The sequence below is a fragment of the Zootoca vivipara genome, chromosome 13, assembly GCF_963506605.1.
Source record: "Zootoca vivipara chromosome 13, rZooViv1.1, whole genome shotgun sequence".
NCBI classification, from domain to species: domain Eukaryota; kingdom Metazoa; phylum Chordata; class Lepidosauria; order Squamata; family Lacertidae; genus Zootoca; species Zootoca vivipara.
Genome location: NC_083288.1, coordinates 17,060,492 through 17,083,107, shown reverse-complemented (window position 1 = coordinate 17,083,107; position 22,616 = coordinate 17,060,492). Strand labels below are relative to the sequence as shown.

At 45.8% G+C, this 22,616-nt stretch overlaps 1 protein-coding gene across 2 annotated transcripts; it reads left to right on the top strand.

Moving 5' to 3' along the window:
- The first annotated feature begins 1,943 nt into the window (after positions 1-1,943).
- Positions 1,944-22,063, top strand: ARL5C (ADP ribosylation factor like GTPase 5C). 2 transcript variants are annotated; one of them, XM_035134961.2, is made up of 6 exons: positions 1,944-2,020; positions 9,670-9,730; positions 11,951-12,098; positions 16,209-16,292; positions 18,720-18,871; positions 20,175-22,063. In XM_035134961.2, exons 1-6 carry the CDS (start codon positions 1,975-1,977, stop codon positions 20,221-20,223), a joined length of 540 nt encoding a protein of 179 aa, XP_034990852.1. In that variant the 5' UTR covers positions 1,944-1,974; the 3' UTR covers positions 20,224-22,063. The 2 variants fall into 2 exon arrangements, 1 of the variants encoding a protein (XP_034990852.1); XR_004693767.2 differs by lacking the exon at positions 20,175-22,063 and adding an exon at positions 17,688-17,871 and having other exon boundaries at positions 1,945-2,020; positions 18,720-18,846.
- The last annotated feature ends 553 nt before the right edge of the window (positions 22,064-22,616 follow it).

Here is a 22,616-nt window from a genome sequence, read left to right as displayed (position 1 = left end):
TTTTTGGAGGGGCAAAGTATTGGCTATGGTCTGTAAAATACAATAATTTTTTGCTTCTGGGGGGGGGCAGCTGCCCCCTCCTGCCCCCCCTGTCTACACCCATGTCTTGGGCTTGCTGGTCAGAAGGTCAGTGGTTTGAATTCGCATGACGGAGTGAGCTCCTGTTGCTCTGTCCCAGCTCCTGCCAACCTAGAAGTTCAAAAGCAAGCCAGTGCTAGTAGATAAATAGGTACCACTGCGGTGGGAAGGTAAATGGCATTTCTGTGCACTCTGGTTTCAGTCACGTTGTGCCAGAAGCGGTTTAGTCATGCTGGCCACATGTCCCAGAAAGCTGTCTGTGGACAAACGCCGGCTCCCTCAGCCTGAAAGCGAGATGAGCACTGCAACCCCATAGTCGCCTTTGACTGGACTTAACCATCCTGGGTTCCTTTACCTTTTAACCTTTACTCTAGTGTAGGGAGATGTCAGCTGCCAGATGTCTCCCTGTGACACTTTAATGCACACATTAACATGGGGGTAATGTGTTGGGCTAGAGATGTTGCAGGGGGTTGGGCTAGATGACCCTCGGGTTCCCTTCCAACTCTACAATTCTACGATTCCATGCTTCTAGTCAGCTTTCGTATTGAAACCAAATATGAGTCTTGCGGCAACTTAAAGTCATGGTTTGCCAGCGTTCCCCCTACTGAAATCAGTTTCCATTCGCCAATACTGTATAAGTCGTCCACCCCCCCCCCCAGCCAAATCTTGGTAGAACAGCAATTGTTTTCTTTTTTGGGCTGGGGGTTGTACAACTGGGGAGGGAACAGTTGTAGCATTTGTGTGGTGCCTACAACAGTTTCTCCGATTTTCCAATGTGCCCTAAAAGGCCGAAAACCTCCTGCTTTAAACCCCAAAAGCCAGAAGGATCATGAGCAAAGAGTTGTAAATACCAGCACTTTGGATTATGCTGGGAAACACACAACGCTCAACACGGGTATGTGTGCAGCTCAGTGATGCTCATTCTTGGCCAATGCACTTTGCACAAGTTGAAACATTTAGAGTCTAGTGTGCTGCAGGAGCAGTATGAATAATTTTATACTACACACAACACAAACACACTTTTAAAAAATGTACCGGTATTTTCTTCAGCCAAATAAAAGCCAAGATTCCAGATTGGTTTACCAGCATCAGTGATAAAACACTCCCTGGCCTAAGGCTTAGAATCTAAAAGGCGCACCAGAAAAGGAAAAGTGATTGGGAGGGATGAGGAGGGGGGAAAACCCAATGCGATAAAAAGCCAATACAATGTGCACTCCCCTCCACCTGCTTTAAATACCAGACTGTTATTCCTTTGATGGAAAGGGTAAGAAATTCCGGCTGGTCTCCTTGACTCCTTCTGTTCCAATAATTTTGTAGCACTAAAGACAGCAGGGCTTGCCAACCTGAATAAAATATTTGGGTGGGGGTGGGGTGGGGGCCAGATAAGCCCCGCCTCACATAATCGATCACACACGCTATTTGAATGGCGATGCCCATCAACTTTGAAGGGCCCCCCCGGCTCCCTCAACTATTTTATTGGGGGGGGGCACGGACCCCTAGCAGTTGGTTCCTAGGAGAGAGAGAGAGAGAGAGAGAGAGGGGTACAGGAGGCGAGCCCCCGCGCTTTGCCTGGAGCAAAAGCACTTTGCACATGCTCGCCTCCCACCCGGAAAAGAACTTTGCCCTTCCTGTGCGCCGTTCCCCCCCGTATTTGCCGTTCTCATCCTCCGATGGCGCTCGCTCAGACAGCTGCCCTTGTTGTCCGGGGTTCCCTCGCGCTAGAGGAGGAGTTCCCCCACTTTGGAAAAAGCAATAATAAATCCCTCCAGAGAGGGAGGCGCGCAGGAGGAGGAGGAGCCGGAGCCCGGGCGCGCCTCTCCCCTGGATGCGTCACCGGCCGAGGCTATAAAGCGGGGCTGGGAAAAGGGCTCGCTTAGGCGGCTGCGGGGCTCCGTGATGGGGCAGCTATTCGCGAAGCTGCTGAGCGTTTTCGGAAGCCGCGGTAGGCACCCCCTGCGCCCTCCCACGCTTTCTCCTGCGCCCCCCCCCGCACGTCGCCCCTGCACCTTGCCTCGACCCCCACCTCCTCCTCGCTGCCTTCCTTCCTCTCCTCCCGTCCCCTGTTTTCCGCTCTTTTGTTGCAAACTTTGCATCCACCCTCCTCCTTTTTATTGACTTCGCTCTGGTTTCCATTCCCTCTCCTTTGTGTGATTCGCTTTTTCTCCTTCCCTGGCGGGTTTCCCCCTCTTGCTTCCATTTTCTCCTTTTCTTTTGCGCTCCTCTTTTGGTTTCTCCTAGGCTGCCTTCGGTTTCTGTTGAGTTACTCCTCTCTGTTTTGTTGCTTTTCTTTCCCTCTCATCAGTTTCGCCGTCATCTCTCTTCCCTCGCTGTCTTCTTGTTTTTTTGTCCTTTCTTTTTTCCCCTTTCCCTTTTTTGTCCTTTCTTCAGTGACTTTCATTCCCCCCTCGTCGTCGTCCCCTTTCAAGGAATTTAAGGCCATCTGGGAGAGTGAAATGGAGGGGAGGGGGAGACGAGCCCTGACCTTTTCAACACCCCAGAAGAAGCTGTGGAAAGAATGGCTTTTCCTGCGAGTTGGGTGCGGGAGAGTTGGCACGGTGGCCTCGTTTGCACTGTACATTTAAAGCACTATGATACCGCTTTAAACAGCCATGGATTCCCCCAAAGAATTCTGGGAGCTGTAGTTCGATAAGGGCACCGAGAGTTGTTCGCAGACCCCCTGTTCCCCTGACAAATCTGCAATTCCCAGATTTCCCTGTGAAAGCGGGGTGGGGTGGATTGTTAAACCATTTATGAGAACCGTGGCTTCGTGAAGCTAATAGAGGGACATTGCTCAGCACCCTTAGCGAACTACAACTCCCAGGGTTCTTTGGGTGGGGGCTGTTTAAAGTGGTATGATGCTGCTTTAAATAAACCGTGCAGAAGGGGCCTTCTCTCTCTCTGTGTGTGTGGTGCCTGAATTGTGTTATTGGTGGACAGAGATTGCCATGGTATGAAGCGGAAGGAGACAGAATGACACCTGTGTGGGCATCTGCCATCCAATGATCTACTTGATCGTTGCAGGGGGTTGGACTAGATGACCCCTGAGGTCCCATCCAACTCTACAGGGTGACTGATCCTGAAAGCTTGGAGGGACGTTGCTGTTGATCATCTATAATGCAGCATTTTTTCCTGACGCAATTAGCATCTTTCATGTTTCCTTGGGGGGCTGCGGTGTATCGAGCCAGCTGACGTAAGCATAACTCAATATGTGCCTGGCACGCTTGCTAGGTTAAATAACTTCTGTCTGGTGAGGGCCAAAAACATTGACTGGGTTTGTGTTATTAAGAGGGCAGGCTGGGGTTTGTGTGAAGTGTTTTGTGTGTGTGTGTGTGTGTGTGTGTGTGTGTGTGTGTGTGTTATATGCAGAGGAGGAGGAGAAACTCTGTTGGGGAACAGAGATGGGATAAGGGAGCGAGCAAAGGCTGCCTTTGAGAGCCGCATTTAAATGTGAAGTTATTGGGAGGAGGAAAACCTGCAGCTCTTGTACCTCTCTGTGCATTTTCTGTTTGAATCCAGGAGGACAGTAGAGCAAGTGGATCTAGACAAATCCATTTCCTCGGGGAATGTTGGGCATCTAGTGTGTTGGCTGTGCCAGGAAGCCCCCCCCCTCCTCCTGGTGACTACAGGAAACTGTGGAAGGTCCAGAGGTTTTCTTTTTCTTTTTTTGTGTGGGGGGGTGGGGATGGCACAGCCCCTCCTGTCTGTGTTTGGGACAGTCTGTGTTTGGGACAGTTCGCTTGCTCTGGCAGGTGTTTGGTGGCGAGAGGATTTTCCATTCTTTGTTCAGACCATCTTTCATGTTGGTGCGGTCCTTTTGTCTGACAATGAAAAAACCGCTTCTGCTCAGAGCCTTTTCAGACCTTGGGGGGTGGGAAGTGATAAAAGACCCCTTTGTGAGAGATTCTTGTCTTGCACACCACTTGTATGCTGGCAAGTTTGCATTTCCGCTTCTGAATACACGTTTATATGCAGAGATTCCTTCACACTCCTGTAGAAACACTTGTGACCGCATGTGTTAGTAGGAGAATATTTTCCTGTGAATATTTTCACAAAGCAGGCACAAAGCTGCATGTAAGATGCATGCGTACCTGCAAATGTGTGCAGGCAGACATTGTTCAAAGTGCTACAAACTGGTGTGTGTGCATGTATTGAACACAAAACTGTCCTGGGACAGAGAATGCTGCATTTCCCAATCCGGAGTCCTTCAGAACTACAGCTCCCAGCAGCCGCCACCAGCAAAGCCATGTTATCATGGCTGATGGATGTTGTAGTCCCAAGCCCCATGTTGAAGGAGGCTGTCATTGTTTGAAATTAGCCGGGTGTGTTTTGCACCTGACATCTCCATCATCTGGAGGTGCATGCCTGGGGATCATTGGATCGGGACTGTTTTTACCCACTGACCCCACATCCTGTAGAATTCTGTCTGTTATATTTTATCTGCACGATCGGAATGAATTTCTGGAACCAAAATGCTTTTTCTGTGCAGCCTGACCATTAATAAAAAAAGAAGTTGGAATAGCCAAATATATATGTGGGCTGTTCCTGGATCAAGTGGTGAAAGAGGAGAGCGCAAAATAGGGTCTGAAGCTCAACATAAAAAAAACTAAGATCATGGCCACTGGTCCCATCACCTCCTGGCAAATAGAAGGGGAAGAAATGGAGGCAGTGACAGATTTTACTTTCTTGGGTTCCATGATCACTGCAGATGGTGACAGCAGTCACAAAATTAAAAGACGCCTGCTTCTTGGGAGAAAAGTGATGACAAACCTAGACAGAGACATCACCTTGCCGACAAAGGTCTGTATAGGTAAAGCTATGGTTTTCCCCGTAATGATGTATGGAAGTGAAAGCTCGACCATAAAGAAGGCTGATTGCCGAAGAATTGATGCTTTTGAATAATGGTGCTGGAGGAGACTCTTGAGAGTCCCATGGACTGCAAGAAGATCAAACCTATCCATTCTTAAGGAAATCAGCCCTGCGTGCTCACTGGAAGGACGGATCGTGAAGCTGAGGCTCCAATACTTTGGCCACCTCATGAGAAGAGAAGACTCCCTGGAAAAGACCCTGATGTTGGGAAAGATGGAGGGCACAAGGAGAAGGGGACGACAGAGGACGAGATGGTTGGACAGTGTTCTCGAAGCTACGAACATGAATTTGACCAAACTGCGGGAGGCAGTGGAAGACAGGAGTGCCTGGCGTGCTCTGGTCCATGGGGTCACAAAGAGTCAGACACAACTAAACGACTAAACAACAACAGCCGGATGTTTAACTGAGAATCAATCGCAGCCAGTCCATCATTTGGAAAATAAGACATGGGAGTTGTCTTGCTCCAAAATGACAACTAGACATTCTCTTGCCCTGCTCCTCACCCTCCTTGGGTGCTCTTCCTTACCTAGATGTACTGTACCATATCTTTGAAGTGCGATTATGCCTCTTGCTTTCCTGGATGGAGAGATTTGTTTGTTGAAATTCTGCGCAGCTGGAATTTAGCCTACGGTAGGCAAGTGTCTCATCCATTGCTGTACAGTCGTACCTCGGAAGTTGAATGGAATCCGTTCCGGAAGTCCGTTCGACTTCCAAAACGTTCAGAAACCAAAGAGCGGCTTTAGATAGATAGATAGATAGATAGATCAGCTAAACCTCAAGGAATCTGCATTCTGGGATCTAAGAGAACCTAATAGGGATTCAGCTGAAATCAACGAAGTGCTTTCTGTTGTGAGGACTTCCCCATCCTATACTTGTTTTAGAAGTCCGTAATTATCTCTCCCCTTTTGGTTTAATGTAAGTCAGGGATGGGTGATCTTTGGCCATCCAGTTGCTCCTGGGCTCCAGCCCCCATCACCCCTAGCCAGCATGGCCCAAGGGATTATGGGTACCGTTGTTCAGCATCATTGTGAACGCTGCAGGCCCTTCATCCCTGATGTAGGCGTCACTGTGTAAGCTTGTGTTGCAACACCAACAACAAAGACTACAGCCAAAGCTTGGAAGTTGAACGGAACCAAGGCGCGGCTTCCTGCAGCCAATCGGAAGCTGCAGTGGACGTTTGGGTTCCAAAGAGCGTTCGCGAACCAGAACACTCACTTCCGGGGTTGCGGCATTTGGGAGCCAAAATGTCCAAGTACCAAGGTGTTTGGGATCCAAGGTACGACTGTACAGTGGTGCCTCGACTTACAAATTTAATCCGTTCCGTAGGCACGTTTGTAGATCGAAAAATTCGTAAGTCGTAAAGCGCCATTGGGAACGCGATTTCCCATAGGAATGCATTGGAAACGGAAAAATTTGTAAGTCGAAGCTACCCCATCTAATAATTCGTAAGTAAAAAAAACCCTATCTAAAACCGCCGCGGTTTCTGTTCGGATGTCGAAAAAAATCGTAAGCGCGCGGCCATTTGCCCCATTCATGAGTCAAAAAATTCAGTTGTCGAGTCGTTCGTAAGTCGAGGTACCATTGTACCTAGTTTGCACCTGGCCCCTGGGAGGCTCTGTATGAGCACATGTGGCCCTTGGCTTAAAAAGTTTCCTTAATTCCAATTTTGTGTGTGTGTGTGTGTGTGTGTGTGTGATTTCTGACGTTTGAGACTTCTTCACTTTTAATCCGTATATCTCCTTTTTATACAAGGCGATTTATAAGCTGAAGAGACAACAAAATACACAGCACAGACCACACAGCTCATAACAATCTGTTCCAATGTAACAAGTTATGCTTTTAGCATAACTTTAAAATAAACAATATATGTATATCAACTAAAGAAATATCCCATCATTCATTAGAATATAATAAAGCAAACAGTAAAATTAAGTATCAGCAAATAATAATTGAACAGTTTACACTTGACAGTTGCAACAAAGAATTACTAAACTATACTTAATTAAAATAACAGCAAGTTGCAATGCATAAAATACCACAGAACATAACAAAACCACTAATGGAGTCTGTTACGTGAGGCCAGTCTTGGGATATGTCTCTGGAGAAAACCAGTTCTTCCATTGTGTTGATTCTTTACCTTGCAGTAGAATTTCCTTCCTTCTCCAGAAAGCAATTTAACCGTTTATCTGATGGAGTCGCCAAACACTTTCTTAATAGGTAGGGAGCTGATATTTTAAAACATGGCTCTTGGCCAAAAACGACAAAAAAGCCTTTCTTGTTACCTAATCTGGCCATATATGGAATTTTTACCCTAGCCGACGGGGAGAGACAGATTATCATCTGCAACTTGCAGCGTAAAACAAACTTTTCCTGAAACAGTCGTTAACAGCCATCAACAGGTTTACCACTCCTATCAGCCCATCACTCATTCCCATCACCCCCACCCTCTGAATATACATAAGGGTCTGGTGGATTCTGTTTCAGTGTATCTGACGAAGTGTGCATGCACACGAAAGCTCATGCCAAAATAAAAACTTAGTTGGTCTTTAAGGTGCTACTGAAGGAATTTTTTATTTTGTTTCGACTCAGACCAACACGGCTACCTACCTGTAACTTTTCCTGAAATGTTCATGAACTAAAACACTTGTCGGGTGGGGAGTTGTTCGCTGGAGTCTTGGCTTTTAACCTCGGCCATAACCAGGTACAACCTGTTTGTTTTGTGTTCCGATTTCTTCTGTGTACTCTGCTGCAAAGTTGGTTTCTAAAGTGCCCAAGGGATGGAACGGAGGACAGTGAAATTCCGTTCGTACCTGATTTTTTTTGCTGATAGGAATTGAAGTATAAAGAAGTGTAAAGGCCATATGCAGCTTGTGCCAAACTTTTCCCTTGCTCCAGGCATCCTTTGGACTCGACAGTTGTGTGCTCTGATGCCTTTGCTACACTGGCTGGGGGTTGGTGGAAATGCAACATTTGCTTCCGAGTCTTGGCTTTGTTGTAGCTTAAGTCCAAACTGTGGTTCCTCTTTGAGCTCTCTAAGGTTCTTGGTAATGCAAGGGCCAAGTACAGTGGTACCTTGGTTCTCAAACGCTTTGGTACTCGGAACAACTTGGAACCCAAACACTGCAAACCCGGAAGTAAGTGTTCCGGTTTGCGAACTTTTTTCGTAAGCCCAGCATGCTCTGTTTTGAGTGTTAGGCTTCCGATTTGAGTGCCACACTTCCATTTAGAGTGTTACGTTGAGGTCTGTCTGTTTTTGCTTTTTATTTTGCGTTTTGGTTTTTGAGGCTCTTTTTGTTTTGTTTTTGTGACTGTGTGGAACCCAGTCCAGCTACTGATTGATTGATTGATTGTGTGACTGCAGTACATTGTTTATGGCTTTCATTTTATGGATCAATGGTCTCATTAGATAGTAAAATCCATGTTAAATTGCTGTTTTAGGGGTGGTTTTTAAAAGTCTAAAACGGATTAATCCGTTTTGCATTTCTGCCTATGGGAAAGTGCGCCTTGGTTTTGGAACGTCTTTGGTTTTGGAATGGACTTCCGGAACGGATAAAGTTTGAGAACCAAGGTGCCACTGTAATGAAAAAAGGGGACGACAAAGTGAGTGCACGCATTGCAGTCCACGTGTTGATTTGCTTGGCTCCTAATACTAAGCCATGGTTTGTTTTTGAAACAAACCACAACTCATCCTATAGGTGACCAAACAAACCATGGCTTAATTACCCCAAATTTGGATCCCCCCCAAGCTCTTCTTGCCTTATGCCTTTGTAAGTTTGGTGAAAATCTAGGGTGGGGTGGTCGTAGAAACCATGGTTATGGAAGGCTGTTGGGGTCACACACATAATGCCACAGTTAAAACAATCAAGGTTCATAACCCAACAACAAACCATGGCTTCGGGTCATGGTTTTCATAGAATTGTAGAGTTGGAAGGGACCACAAGGGTCATTTGTTGGTAGTAAAGATACCACACTTAAAGAGGCTGGATGGGATTCACACAGCACTAAGCTAAGGTTTAATAAACCATAGCTTGGTGTTATGTGCGATAGCAAAAGGTTGCTTGGTTGGTGTGGATGCCACAGCTTTTGGAAATCTAGAAACAGAGCCGGACCCATCCTTGAGAGACACCTCTGATGGACCCACTCCTACATCAGTGGGTCAACCCAAGCGAATTTCCCCAATGTTGATTCTCCTCTGATCTGTGCCAAACAGTTGCTATATTTAAGTTTGATTCATGGTCAGTAATTTGTAATGACAGCTCTCCAGCGGGAGAGTGGGGTGTTGTGTGAGGATGCAAGACAGCGTTGGCTGGGTTGACAGGGCTCTGGCAGTTGCACAAAGATGTCTAGAGAGGGACCCACTGGCATGGGGAAAGGCTGAGTTTGGGATGCTCCAGAACTTATTATGCCTGCTATTTGTTGCCTTCCAGTCAACCTAGTCATGTGTAGCCACTGTTTCAGCTGCAAAAGGTTATGCACATATGGCAATTGAGTGTCTTTGCATAAGAAACTTTCTGTTCTTGTTCATAAGAATGCTGAATTGCTCTTTGTTGCCCAAACATGGACAGCATGGCAGTAGTCTTCTTGTGCAAGGAAGTGCACAAGGGGATATGCTAGCTAGAGGATGATAGGTTGAGGAAGCCTGAGTTAAATAAATCTCAAACTTCATTTTCCTTAGAAACTTGTTATCAAAATCTTGAACATCTGCTGTGTTTCCCCCCCCTCCAGAGCATAAAGTAATAATTATTGGCATGGACAATGCTGGGAAGACCACCATCCTCTACCAGTTGTGAGTACCTCTCTCACATATTGAATTTTTATTTATGTTCAACATACTGGTTAGATATGAGGGGTTCTGTGAAGCGTACACACCCTACATTTAACACACCCACTCAAAGAATCCTGGAAACTGTAGTTTAAGGCTGCTGCGAATGATAGCTTCGTGAAGGGTAAACTCCAATTTTGAGGGGGGGTTGCTTTAAATGTATGGTGTGCTTTAAATGTGCTTTAGATGTACACAGGTTGCATTGGGACTTGGTGCAAGACTGAGCCTGTTTCAAATGTCAGGGCTAAACTGTGCCTCACACATGGGGAGATTCATACAGGAGGGGAGCAGCCATGTTTGCACATTGCAAAAAGCCACTCTTTAAAAAAAATGTTTTTATTGGTTTTCTTGTTAAAAACTTTGGCAAACAACATAATGGCAAAAACAAACAATCTTCATCCACATGCTTCCTTTACAAAAAGAAAAAAGGCAATGTGGAAACAAATGTATAAGAAAAAAGAACAAGGAACACAGAGACAAAACACACAAAAACAAGAAAAAGATAAAGAAGAAGAAAAAGCAACACACTAGATATTAGATAAATACTAAAAGAATAATCATTAAGTAAACATCATTTACATATTTTCTATTTTGACTTCCAATTGACCTCTCTGCAATTTCTGAGTTTTAACCTTGTTATATCGCACAATTCTTAGCCTATTTACATCATTGTCTATTCCTTGATTTACATTGGGTTCAATTGCATTCTGCCAGTTGGATTTTAGATATCTTGCTATTCATTATATAATCATCAAAAATCCTCCATTCCTTTTTTATCTTTTGCTCTGTCTGCCCTCTTATCATTCCAGTATATTTTGCTAGCTGTGCATATTCTTTCATTAAAAATTGCCATTCAAGTATGCTGGGTGTGTTGCTACTTTTCCAGTTTCTTGCGACTAATATTCTTGCCACTCTTATCGTGATGCGATGCCTGCTGAGCACTGACCAGTTGCTCCCACTTTGCTTCTCCCCGGCCTCACGAGATGAGGATAAACAAACCAGGGCGCCTTTGCTTCCTGTTATGTCTGAACCAGGACTCATGGTTTGTTTGGCTTCCTGATAACAGCCAACAACTGGCTAATAATCGAAGACAAACCACAATTACGGATTTGGACATAACAGGAAGCCAAGGCTTCCTGGTTAGTTTCTCTCGTTCATACCCAGTAGAGGAGCAAAGTAGGAGTGACCAGACAGTGTACACTTGCATGTCGCTTGTTCACAATACTGTGTGACATGCAGATATGGGGCCTTTTGTACCTAAATGGTGCAATTTAATTCACTGTGGGTAGCACTCGCTATGGCTGGCGCTGGAACTTAGCTGAATACAACTCTTTGTACCCAAAGACAATGCTTGAAATATTAATGAAATAAAATAATGAAATAAAATAAAATAAAATAAAATGATAGATGGGTAACCTTTGGCCCTCCAGTGGTTCCTGGGCTCCAGCCCCCATCACCCCTAGCTAGCATGTGGCCCACATGTAGCCCTCGGGCCTTGGGTTGGACACTGTGCTGTGGAATGTTCTTCCCAGGGAGGTTCTACTGGCGCCTTCATTATACTGTATACCTCTAGCAGCCGGGCAAAAACGTTCCTCTTTAACCAGGCCTTTGGCTGGCTGACATCCAATGCCCTTGAAAAATGTGTTCGGGAGGGGGGAATTCTTGAGTTTTTAAAAATGTGTTTTGTATTTTTATATTGTGGTTTTATCTTGTGAACCACCCTGAGACCTGCAGGTATAGGGCGGTATACAAATTTTAACAACCACAACAACCTTTTCCCATTGGCCTTTGCGTATTGCACAAAGCGTATTGCACAAAGCGTATTGCACCAAGCTGTGTATTGCACAGCTTCTCAATGCCAAGGCAGGGTTATTGTTGCTGGAAATCAGCCTTACCCTCCAGTCTGGACCCTTCCAAATGTTGGTGGCCTCCTGTCAGCTTCACCCACCATGGCCAATTGCCAGGGAAGATGGGAGTTGTAGTCCGGCAACTTGCGTAGAGGACCAGGTTGAGGAATCCCGTGTCACAAGCCTTCCCAGCATCTCCTAGATGTTGTAGATTGTTAATCAGAGCCAGGGGAGGAAGGCCAATGTGTCTCATAAGCCCAGCTCATTTTTGCAGGTTGGAGGGTGGTGAGGTAGCTGTTGAGGGCACAGGTGGCTTACTTCCCTGATCACCTTCCAGCCTAATGAACGAGGTCGTGCACACATCTCCTACGATCGGCAGCAACGTGGAGGAAATCGTCCTGCGCAAGACACACTTCCTGATGTGGGACATTGGTGGGCAGGAAACCTTGAGGTCTACTTGGCACACCTACTATTCCAACACAGAGGTGAGCTGCGTGGATTCAGCCAAATAAGGCGAAAGTAAATTAGGAGGGTTAGACTAAACGTTAGAAGAATTTCCTAATGGCACAAGCTGTTTGACCTTGGAAGATGCTTTGCCTTATTAGCAGAGGCTAGACCAGGAACCCCAAACTGCGGCCCTCCAGATGTTTTGGCCTACAACTCCCATGAGCCCCTAGCTAACAGGACCAGTGGTCAGGGAAGATGGGAATTGTAGTCCAAAACATCTGAAGGGCCGAAGTTTGGGGATGCCTGGGCTAGACAGTCAACTTTTATCAGGCATGCTGTGTAGTAGAAGTGGGTTTTCTGCACTGGTAGTGAACTGGACTTAGATGACCTTTTAGGCACTTCCCAAGTCTGATTCCATAAAAAGAAATATTGCAGCATAGAGAAGATCCAGAATGAGTGACCTCTGCACTAGAAAACATCACATCTCACTGTCTGTCTGTCTACCTGGATGCAAGCATGATCCTCTCAACCCATTCACCTTCTGCAAAGCAGCCTGTTCCATCCAGATTGGGGTGAGATGAGCAGAGGGTTAGGTGTTTTACAGAAAAAGGTGCCTGTAAAGAAATGCAGATTACTTGAGCCACGTCAGTCAAGCGACATGTGCAATTAGCAGAAGACTCAAAAAGCCCTTCTAGGGTCACTGGCCAATTAGAGCTGGGAGACAATTCCTTCCCAATATAAACTGGGGCTCCAGGTTCCTAGCCTTTGGAACAGTGACTAAGACTGAGCTTACAGATCATGTTTCGACCATGAGCTCACTAAGTTGCCTTAGGCAAGTTGTACTTCACTCAGCCAGGCATACCTGCCAAGTTCCTTCTTGAAAAATAAGGGATCGGACCGGAAGTACCAGACCGGAAGTAGCGCTGCCACCATTTTGGAACTGGGCGGAGCATGCTCAGAAGTGACTTGATGCTGCTTTGCCCAGCTCCAAAATGGCCGCCGCACCAGAAGTCGCGCTGCAGCCATTTTGGAACTGGGCAGAGCAGCATCAAAAGTCGCTTCTGAGCATGCTCCGCCCAGTTCCAAAATGGCCACTGCACCAGAATAAACTGAGAAAAAACAAAAAAAATCCGTTTTTTTCGGCTGGGAACAGCTGGAAAAACGGGGGTTTCCCGGGGAATACGGGAGACTTGGCAGCTATGCAGTCAGGTGAGCTCCCACTCACAACTTGAAGTGCTTCTGTCCATTCACAGCCTCCTGGCCTGCTGTTTGTGAGATCTAGGTGTTAGTGGCTGCTTAAAAATTCTGGTTGGAGAAGAGCCATAACTCAGTGAAGGACATGCTTCGCATGTGGAAGATCTCAGGTTTGGTATACCAGGTGGAGCTGGGACAGATACCCCTGCCTGTCAATTACCTGATGTCACAATGACATCAGGTGGCCTGTTTTCCTTCACCTGCATAGTTACAAAGGCGCATCAGCTGATGGACTTTCAGCAGGGAGCTGCTCCACACCTGACATCATCGTCTCTAGGGCATGTGGTCATGGCTTGGCCAAAACTTCCTTTTAGGCCAAATGAGGTGGCTCGGCTTGAGTTTCTTCCCCAACTTGGTGCAGACAACACTGGGCTGGAAGGACTCATTTCTGACCTAGTATAAGTTTGGAAGGCTGGTGTCATGAATTTAGTTCATTACGTTCTGCACTGCTATCCTGGAAATTATTTCACGTTGCAATGTAGTTGGTGGCCAGTTCAGGACACCGTGACTCACCTGCTATCTGATGAACAGAAATATCTGTCCCCTCAACTTGCGATGTTTGAAGTTCCAGCGTAGAAAATGCACACAATAATTTTGAACCCAAGTGTCAGTGGTTTGCAAAGGCGGCACGTTAATTTGAGCAAGCTGAAATTTTAAAAAGAGCAAACCCCCAGAAGTTCCAATGTTGATTTTAACTTTGATCTGATTTTAAGGGAAGATGATATTTACTTGTCCTGTATGCTTGCGTGTATTATTGTACTTCCAGTGGCCTGTGGCTGCAAGCATTAAATAGCTATCAACTCGGTATAAGGTTGATTCTTCTGGCGAAAAATCATAGCTTAGTCCTATTGTGCACTGCTCTGCATGCATAAAGCCCCATAGTCTGGCATCTGCAGGTAGAGAGGGGAAAAGACAGACCCTTCCTGAACCCCCGGAGAGTCACTCACAGACTGTATATATAAATCATACCAACCTAGATGGACTCGCAGTCTGATTCAGTCAAAGGCAGTTTTCCTTGTTCCTCTAATGGTATTCACAGTTGTCTCAAACCCAAATAGACATGTTCTGTCTACTGTTTTATCTCTCCTGGCATATTTACACTGCAAAATACCCTCCCTAACCCGTGCTTAGCTAGGCTTTGCTGGCTTTTCTTCCCAGGTCATTGGGAATGAGGCTAAAACAATATTTTGTTGGGAGGAACGAGACTTGAGCCCCGTCTGCGTCACATGCAGCTCCGTCTGCTCTGGCAGAACAAAGCCAGGCCGAGACACGTCCGTTTGACTGCCAAGAGGACATTCTTGACATTTCTAGAAGCAGAAAGTTCCCGCCCCCTTTGTTTCCCCCAACCACCGTCTGTGTGTTTTCTCCATTTTTTGCCCAGGCACCAAATCAATCAACAAAGCAAGACACCCAAAATAAACCTAATCCCTTTTTAAAGCAGTTTTCACACCAATTATGTATCGCTTATGGGAGAAGTTGAGAAAACTCGATGGCCCTGTGTATTCTTTCTTTCCCTACTCCCCCCACACAATTTAAATTTGGTACTCGAATGCGTAAATCCGTGGCATGTATAAATTGAGCCATTTTTGTTTCTGTATGTGTATGTTGCATAAATTTGATGCTGTTTATGGCAAGCGACCGGGAAGGGCCGTAGCTCAGGGGTAAAACATTTGCTTTGCAGGTAGAACAGGGTTTCCCAAACTTAGGTTCCCAGCTGTTTGGGGGCTACAACTCCCATCATCCCTAGGTACCAGGACCAGTGGTCAGGAGTGATGGGAATGGTAGTCCAAAAACAGCTGGAGACCCAGGTTTGGGAAACGCTAGTGTGGAAGGTCTTAGGTTCAATTCCCCAAATCTCCAAGTTGTGATGGGAAAGACTCCTCTCCGAAACCCCATCCCAGGAGCTGCTGCCAGCCTGTGTAGACACGGCTACATAGACCCAGTGTTCTGACTTTGTATAGGGCAGATTCTAATGTTTCTAAGCTGCAGAGCCAGGAGCTATTCAGAGCCTATAAACAAATTCCTGCTCAGCCGTGATCCCTGCCACCCACTCCATGGCTTTTTTGAGGTTTTGTCCAGCTTTAAAGGTAAAGGGTAAAGGTCCAGTTGTGTCTGACTCTGGGGTTGCAGCGCTCATCTCGCTCTATAGGCCGAGGGAGCCGGCGTTTGTCCACAGACAGCTTCCAGGTCATGTGGCCAGCATGACAAAGCTGCTTCTGGCGAACCAGAGCAGCGCACGAAAACGCCGTTTACCTTCCCGCCGGAGCGGTTCCTATTTATCTACTTGCACTTTGATGTGCTTTTGAACTGCTAGGTGGGCAGGAGCTGGGACCGAGCAACGGCAGCTCACCCTGTTGCAGGGATTCGAACCGCTGACCTTCTGATCAGCAAGCCCTAGACTCTGTGGTTTAACCCACAGCGCCACCTGGGTCCCTTTTTTCTTCTTCTTTCCCCCCCTTGTTCCATAAAATTTTATTAAGGCTTTTTCGTAATACAGTACTGTACAATAAAAAAACAAATCTAAATGAAAACAAAAACTGGAGGTGTAAGGTCTTCTGCTACCACAAGGGGACTCTCTCCAGCCCACCCACCCCCCAGTTGGCCCAGGAGGGGGTTAGAGGAGCCCCCGGAACATCATGCAGAAGAGGAGATTGCTCCATTTTTTTACCTGCCATCTAAAAGACTATAAAGCTGGACTTAGAGGAGAACTTCAGCAGAGGGAGGTCTTTCCACAGAAGTGGAGCCTTGTGGGGTGGTGTGGGTGGGGAGAGCTTCCCGATGGGGATCGAACAACAGCACCCAGCCTTATTAGGTTTTAGGTTTCAACCCTGTAGCTTTGGATTCTGTTGCCGAGGTGAGCTCATAGCTTTTGGTGCTTTCTGCTTCCTTTGTAGTTTGTCATTCTGGTGATCGATAGCACAGACCGCGAGAGGCTGACATTGAGTAAAGAGGAGCTGTACAAGATGCTTGCTCATGAGGTGAGTCTGTCTTGCCACACAGCATACAGAGGGGCGGTGAGGCTGTTTTGCAAGCTGTATATTAACCGTGAGCCAATGATGCTTGATGACAACCAAAGTTGAGGGTTCCTATATTTCAAAAAGTGAAAACCAGGACAATTTGTTGAGCTTTTTTTTGGTGGGGGGCAAAATTGTTGAGCTCTCTCTCTCCCTCCCTCCCTCTCGATTTGGCAAGAAAGAGAGAGAGAGAGAGAAAAGAGTTTTTGAGCTATTTTTAATGATATTCGCCAAAATCTACACTACCAACATGGGCTGCCATACGTCCAGATTTCCCCAGACACTTCAGCGATTTCCACCCAGATACTGCTTCTAACTGTAGTATTCCGGCTATGTCCGGGAAATTCTGGACATAGGGCAACCCTACCTAAGTTGCTGGACTTAAAGGTAAAGGGACTCTTGACCATTAGGTCCAGTCGTGACCAACTGTGGTTGCGCGCTCATCTCGCATTATTGGCCGAGGGAGCCGGCGTATAGCTTCCAGGTCATGTGGCCAGCATGACAAAGCCGCTTCTGGCAAACCAGAACAGCACATGGAAACGCCGTTTACCTTCCCGCTGTAGCGGTTCCTATTTATCTACTTGCATTTTGACGTGCTTTCGAACTGCTAGGTTGGCAGGAGCTGGGACCAAGCAACGGGAGCTCACCCCGTCACAGGGATTCGAACCGCCGACCTTCTGATCAGCAAGCCCTAGGTTCAGTGGTTTAACCACAGCGCCACCTGGGTCCCAAGTTGCTGCACTACTGCTGCCTAAAGGCCCAGATTGCACATGGCAATTGAGATGGCAGAGTTCTGTGGTGGTCCGAATGGACTGTTTTATTTCAGACTGGGCGAGGATCTCATTTTCGAATGTTCTGCTCTGGAACAATTGCCCCACAAGTAGAAAGCTAGCTTAGCAGGCAGCAGGTTGTGCAAGAGCCTTCCTCCCCGGTGAGTCTTTGCAGGGAGTCTTCACATGGCAAGCCACGGCCTTCTCTCCATGCAAATAAAGATTCATTCATCCCCCACCCTGGAATAGCGCATTCCATTCTGCCATCTCATTCTGCTGCCTGCATGTGTAGACCAGGCTTGACAGCTGAGCACAAATTGCCTCAGGGAAGAGGCCAAATATTCATTAAGGTGCTTGATGATACATCTCCATCAGAAGTGAGGAACCTTTGGCCCTCCAGATGTTGCTAAACTCCAACTCCCCTAAGCAATGACAAGGGATGATGTGAGTTGTAGTTCAGCAACATCTGGTGGGCCAAAGGTTCCCCACACCTGAGGCGGCCAGGAAATACCTAGTTATTTTAAACGAGTTCAAGTCTTAGGAGCAGATCAGTTGTATTGAACTTAGGATCTTGTTGGTGTACTCTCAGAACCTTTTCCTATCATCTTTGAGAAATCCTGAAAAATCGGATAAGATGCCAAAGTGCTGGAGGCAGACAATGTTCCAATCTTCAAAAATGGAGGAAAGGAACATCTGGAAAACGACAGGCCAGTCAGGCTGACTTTTGACACCAGGAAAAAGATATTAGAACTGATGTTCAAGCAAGTCTAATTGTAAGCATTTTAATAACAATGCAGTGATTAGGTGCTCACATGAATTTGTAAAGATTGAATCCCTTCAAATTAATCTTATTCCTTTTTTAAATTGGTTTACTAGGCTGGTGGATTGTGAGAATGTTGTGGATGTAATTTATCTTGATTTCAGCAAAGGACTTGACAAAGCCCCCCCCCAACATATATTGGTTAGCAAATTGGCTAGATAATAATCTCCTCAGGTAAATTCAAGGCAAATAAGCTAGATAATAATCTCTTCAGGTAAATTGGCCAGATAATAATCTCCTCAGGTAAATTCACAGCAAATTGGTTGGATAATAATCTCCTCAGGTAAATTCACAACTGGTATGAGCAGCCTAAAATCACCTAGTGAGCTTCATGGCTGAATGGGGATTTGAATCCTGGTTGGACACCCTAAGCCAGGCTTCCTCAAACTGCGGCCCTCCAGATGTTTTGACCTACAACTCCCATGATCCCTAGCTAACAGGACCAGTGGTCAGGGATGATGGGGACTGTAGTCCAAAACATCTGGAGGGCCGAAGTCTGGGGATGCCTGCCCTAAGCAGTACAGAAGCTGGTAAGACAAATAATTCAAATGCTGCAGGCATACAGAGTTCAAATGTGTATCTTACACACGTTATCTTCTGATGTCCTAAGATGGACCTACATTTGGTTACTACAAACATTAATTTGGCTGTCTAAGAAGCTTTTTTTTTTTTTTTTTACTGAGTGACCTCCCATATCTTTAAGCCAGTAGTTTTATGCGTCAGTCCTATGGTTTTGGGTGGGCAGTAGTGTGGCTCAGAGAGCTGGACATAAATGGGGAATTTTCTCCTTCCTCTCCCCAGGACCTGCGTAATGCAGCTGTGTTGATTTTTGCCAACAAGCAGGATGTCAAAAATTCCATGTCTACCTCTGAGATCTCAAACTTCCTTACCTTGAGCTCTATCAAAGACCACCCGTGGCATATTCAGGGATGTTGTGCGCTCACAGGAGAGGGGTGAGTACCACCCATTTAGGCCAGTTTTGTAATCTCTGGTTTGAAATGGGCTTGTTTTAAACGATCAAAGAACTATGATTAGCCACAGTTTGTCAGGTCTGGATGAAATGACAAGGTGTAGTAGCTAATTGCAACAACACTAGAGGAGGGAGGAATGTGTTATTCAAGGGCTCACGGCAGTTTGTTCCTGTCACAGTAAAACAAAATAAACGAAGCACCTTCCAACATCTGAGATCTGGTGCTTTTTGGTATTCTCTAGTGCTAAAACACTTAATTTGTGCATTAAAATTGTTTTAATTGTCCAAAATCAGCTGTTTAAACAACAACAACAACAACAACAACAACAACACACACAAGTATTTATATATAAAAGAAACTGCAGGTAACAATTGCCATCTTAAATATTGTGAGATATATGTTGCCTTTCCATTTTTTAAAATAATTTTAAGGATGCTTTTAATAATGCTTTGCAGGTATAAATACCTCAATTAATAACGTAGACATTTTAAAATGGCTAAGTTTTTAAGTAACTGCCTGTAGAACAATAGGATGCATAGACCTTTGACACGTCAAAGGTTGCAAATTTAGCTCATGTTAACCATGCTTTTCTTTCAATAAACCTTTGCTACTTCACTAATTTTGCCCAGAATTTATTTTAAAGGATCCTGGGACTTTAAGTCTTAGGGATCAGTGTTTTTATCTCTTGCAAATCTGCATCCTGGTTGTGTGGCAAAGGGGACATAAAGGGTGGGGCAGAAGGAGGAATGCTATACAAAGCCTTGCTTCTTTCTTACGAACATAAACTCGTTTACTGTAATCAGTGAACACTCATATAACTGATCGGACGTTTCTCTAACCTGGTGACTGCTGTAACATTTTTCTAATTGAAAAATATTGCCCGTCCTGTCCCCCACTTTAGCCAACCTTTGTTATTTCTGATAATGTGGCTTCACCATTTTAGACTCAGGCGTCATCCTCAGTTGGGCTTGCCCTTGGCCTAGAAAGTAAGAGTCCGAGAGGTTTTCCGCTTCTTCCGTGCTTTCTATAGTTTGCCACTGAATTGGAACAAATGTCAGTCCGCGGAAAAACTGATTGATGTTCGGTAAAGTAGGAGGACAAACAGAAGTGTGGGTGAGACCCTCGGTCTGGGCTTAGGATGGAGATATGATGAGAAGAACAAATTAGGAGGAAGATAAGGCGCTTGTCCCTTGGCAGACAGCAGTGATAATATACCAGGTTGGTTACTAGGAGCTGTGCTTTTGTGATTTCCCCAGCACTAACTCTTCCTCTCTACTCCCTGCAGCCTCCCAGCTGGTTTAGAATGGATGATTTCTAGAGTTGGAGCCAAGTGACAACAGCCAAAGCTGCTTTTGGGAAAGAAAAAACAAACTTGCCGTGTATTTATTTCCATTTGTGTGTTTTTTTTACAAACACTCAGGACTTACTGGAGCTTGATTGGCGCTCCCCCCCTTTTTATTCCCAAAGCCACCAGAACTTGATTTTATACATTTCTTAGAACATGGACCATTATAGAAAGTGATTATTAATTGTGCCTGCGGATGTGGGGGATGGGAGCTTCTTCTTGGACCAACTTTGCCTTACGAAAAGGGAACATTCTTCACGGCACGGCGGAAGGGAGAAAACTTAAAGGCTTTGCTCAAGCACACCTTGTCAAAATGTTAGCCTTCTCTCTTTTTTTGGGGGGGGGGAGGTTATGAAAGAGCTAAGCATCAAAAAAGCAAGGAGTGCCTTCAGCCTTCCTGAAAAAGAAACGTGCTTTGCTTTATCATTGTGGGATTTACACAAACTTTATGCTTTGACCTTTTTTGCTCTGGGCTCCGACATACCTGGGCTGTGCTTCCCACACTGAGAAGATGCGGAAGAGACTTCTGGAGCTGATTCTTTGTGTTCCCAAAGGGTTGTTCCCATTTCACTGTGGATAAATAGATGACAGAACGATCTGGGCACTGAATTGCTCTTTGGTGCTTCTCATCCAATCCGTTTTTGCTAGAGTCCTGACCTCCTTCCTTTTGCATGCGAGCCTGGCTTGCCGAGATCGAGAAAGAGCTGTCTCAGCAGCTTCTTCTGTGAGGGGATTTCTCTTGGCATGCCAAGGCAAGTCTGGGACATGAAATCTGGAGGAAGCTGTGGTGTATACATACAGAAAGCAGTTCCCGTAAGAGTGGCAGAATTTTCGTGTGGGGGGGAAAGGTCAGCCACTACCTTCATAAGCTAAGCAAGCAAGAAAAACTTGCTAAGTTGGCAAGACAAGCAGCTTATTTTTAAACCTCTGTGCAAACACCAGGATAATTTGGAGGAATGGGGAACAATAGTTGACATGTGACCCGGCCCCCTCACTGCCTGGTCCTGAGAGTCTACAAAACCCCCACTGCAAGCCACAGAGGTTAGGGCCAGACTAGACATGACTGGTTGTAACCAATGTTACTCCTACTCAGAGGAGACCCATTGAAACGAATGCACACAATTTGCTTAGGTTCGTCATTTCAACAGGACTGCTCTGTAGAATTTGGTTGGCCACAACTCGCTGGCAACTGTATGCCTTGTAAACAATGGCTTTCATTTGCAATTAATATGCAGTTTTTGTGAATGTGCTTTACACGTGTAGCAGAATGAGGCAGCACAGCAAACGGGACCATTTTGGACTGTAGATGAGAGGCTATTCAAAAGTGGCATCCCTCGTGTTTTTAAAAAAATCATTTTCCCTGCCCCCAAAGAAAGCTAGCATATGAGAGAGAATATTCTGTGGCACAGCCCTTTTGCCTGCTAAGCCAGTTTTCCATTTGTGTAGAAGTTTTACATCTACGTATAATGCATTCAGAAGTGTGATTTCAGGATGCAGTCTCGAATGGTGCAGTCCATCCTGGCAACTCAACTGTGTGACCACCACATGTTGCTGCATGTGTAGGCCAAGACATAGGAACTAACATGTAGTGCCTCGGTTTCTCCAGCGTGGTAAATGGCATCCCGCTTTGGAGGCTGTACAATATGCTTGATAAAGGTACAGGAATGATGTAGTCTGTAACTGGAAAGTTCTGCTGTGTTTTAACAGAGAAAGATTTCCCTCTCACATCTTAAGTGTTCTCCAATTGTGGGTTTTGTTTTTAATATTTCCAGACATGATCTGTTTGGAGGTGTTTGTTTTTTATATATAATTAAAATGTTTCTTTATTAGATGTGTCCTCCTTATATTTTGCACATTTGTGACTTGCTAGTTACTGCCTGATCTTCCTGCAAACAAGACCTTTGCCCCATGTGGACCCAAGCCACAACTGCGTGTGACTTCCTGCTTCCCCACAGTATCATATGACTCATCAAGGTTCTATGCAATTTGCACCTGCAGATGTCAACAGCTGCAGAGTGGCATCGCAGCCATTCCTTGCCTGGCACCCTACAGGTGCTGAGGTTGGCAAGCCTCATCCGAAGCACGTAACTCGGGTTGGTGCATCAAATCTTAAAACTGGCTTGTGGCAAACCGTATTTTCTGAGTAGAATAATAGTTCCACCTGGAGCATCTGTGATTAGGCCAGTCCTCTGGCAGGCGGACAGCCTGCCTTTTATTCCCCCCGTATACATTCTGAACCTCTGCCTGGAGGTCATCTCTTGGACCCGGTCAGCTATCCGGCTGCTGAATTCTGCACTACAGCAGCTGCAATTTCTGCACAGCCTCCAGAGGCAGTCCTGGATCTAATTTCAGTTTATTGGTTTTCATCCAGCCCATTACTGA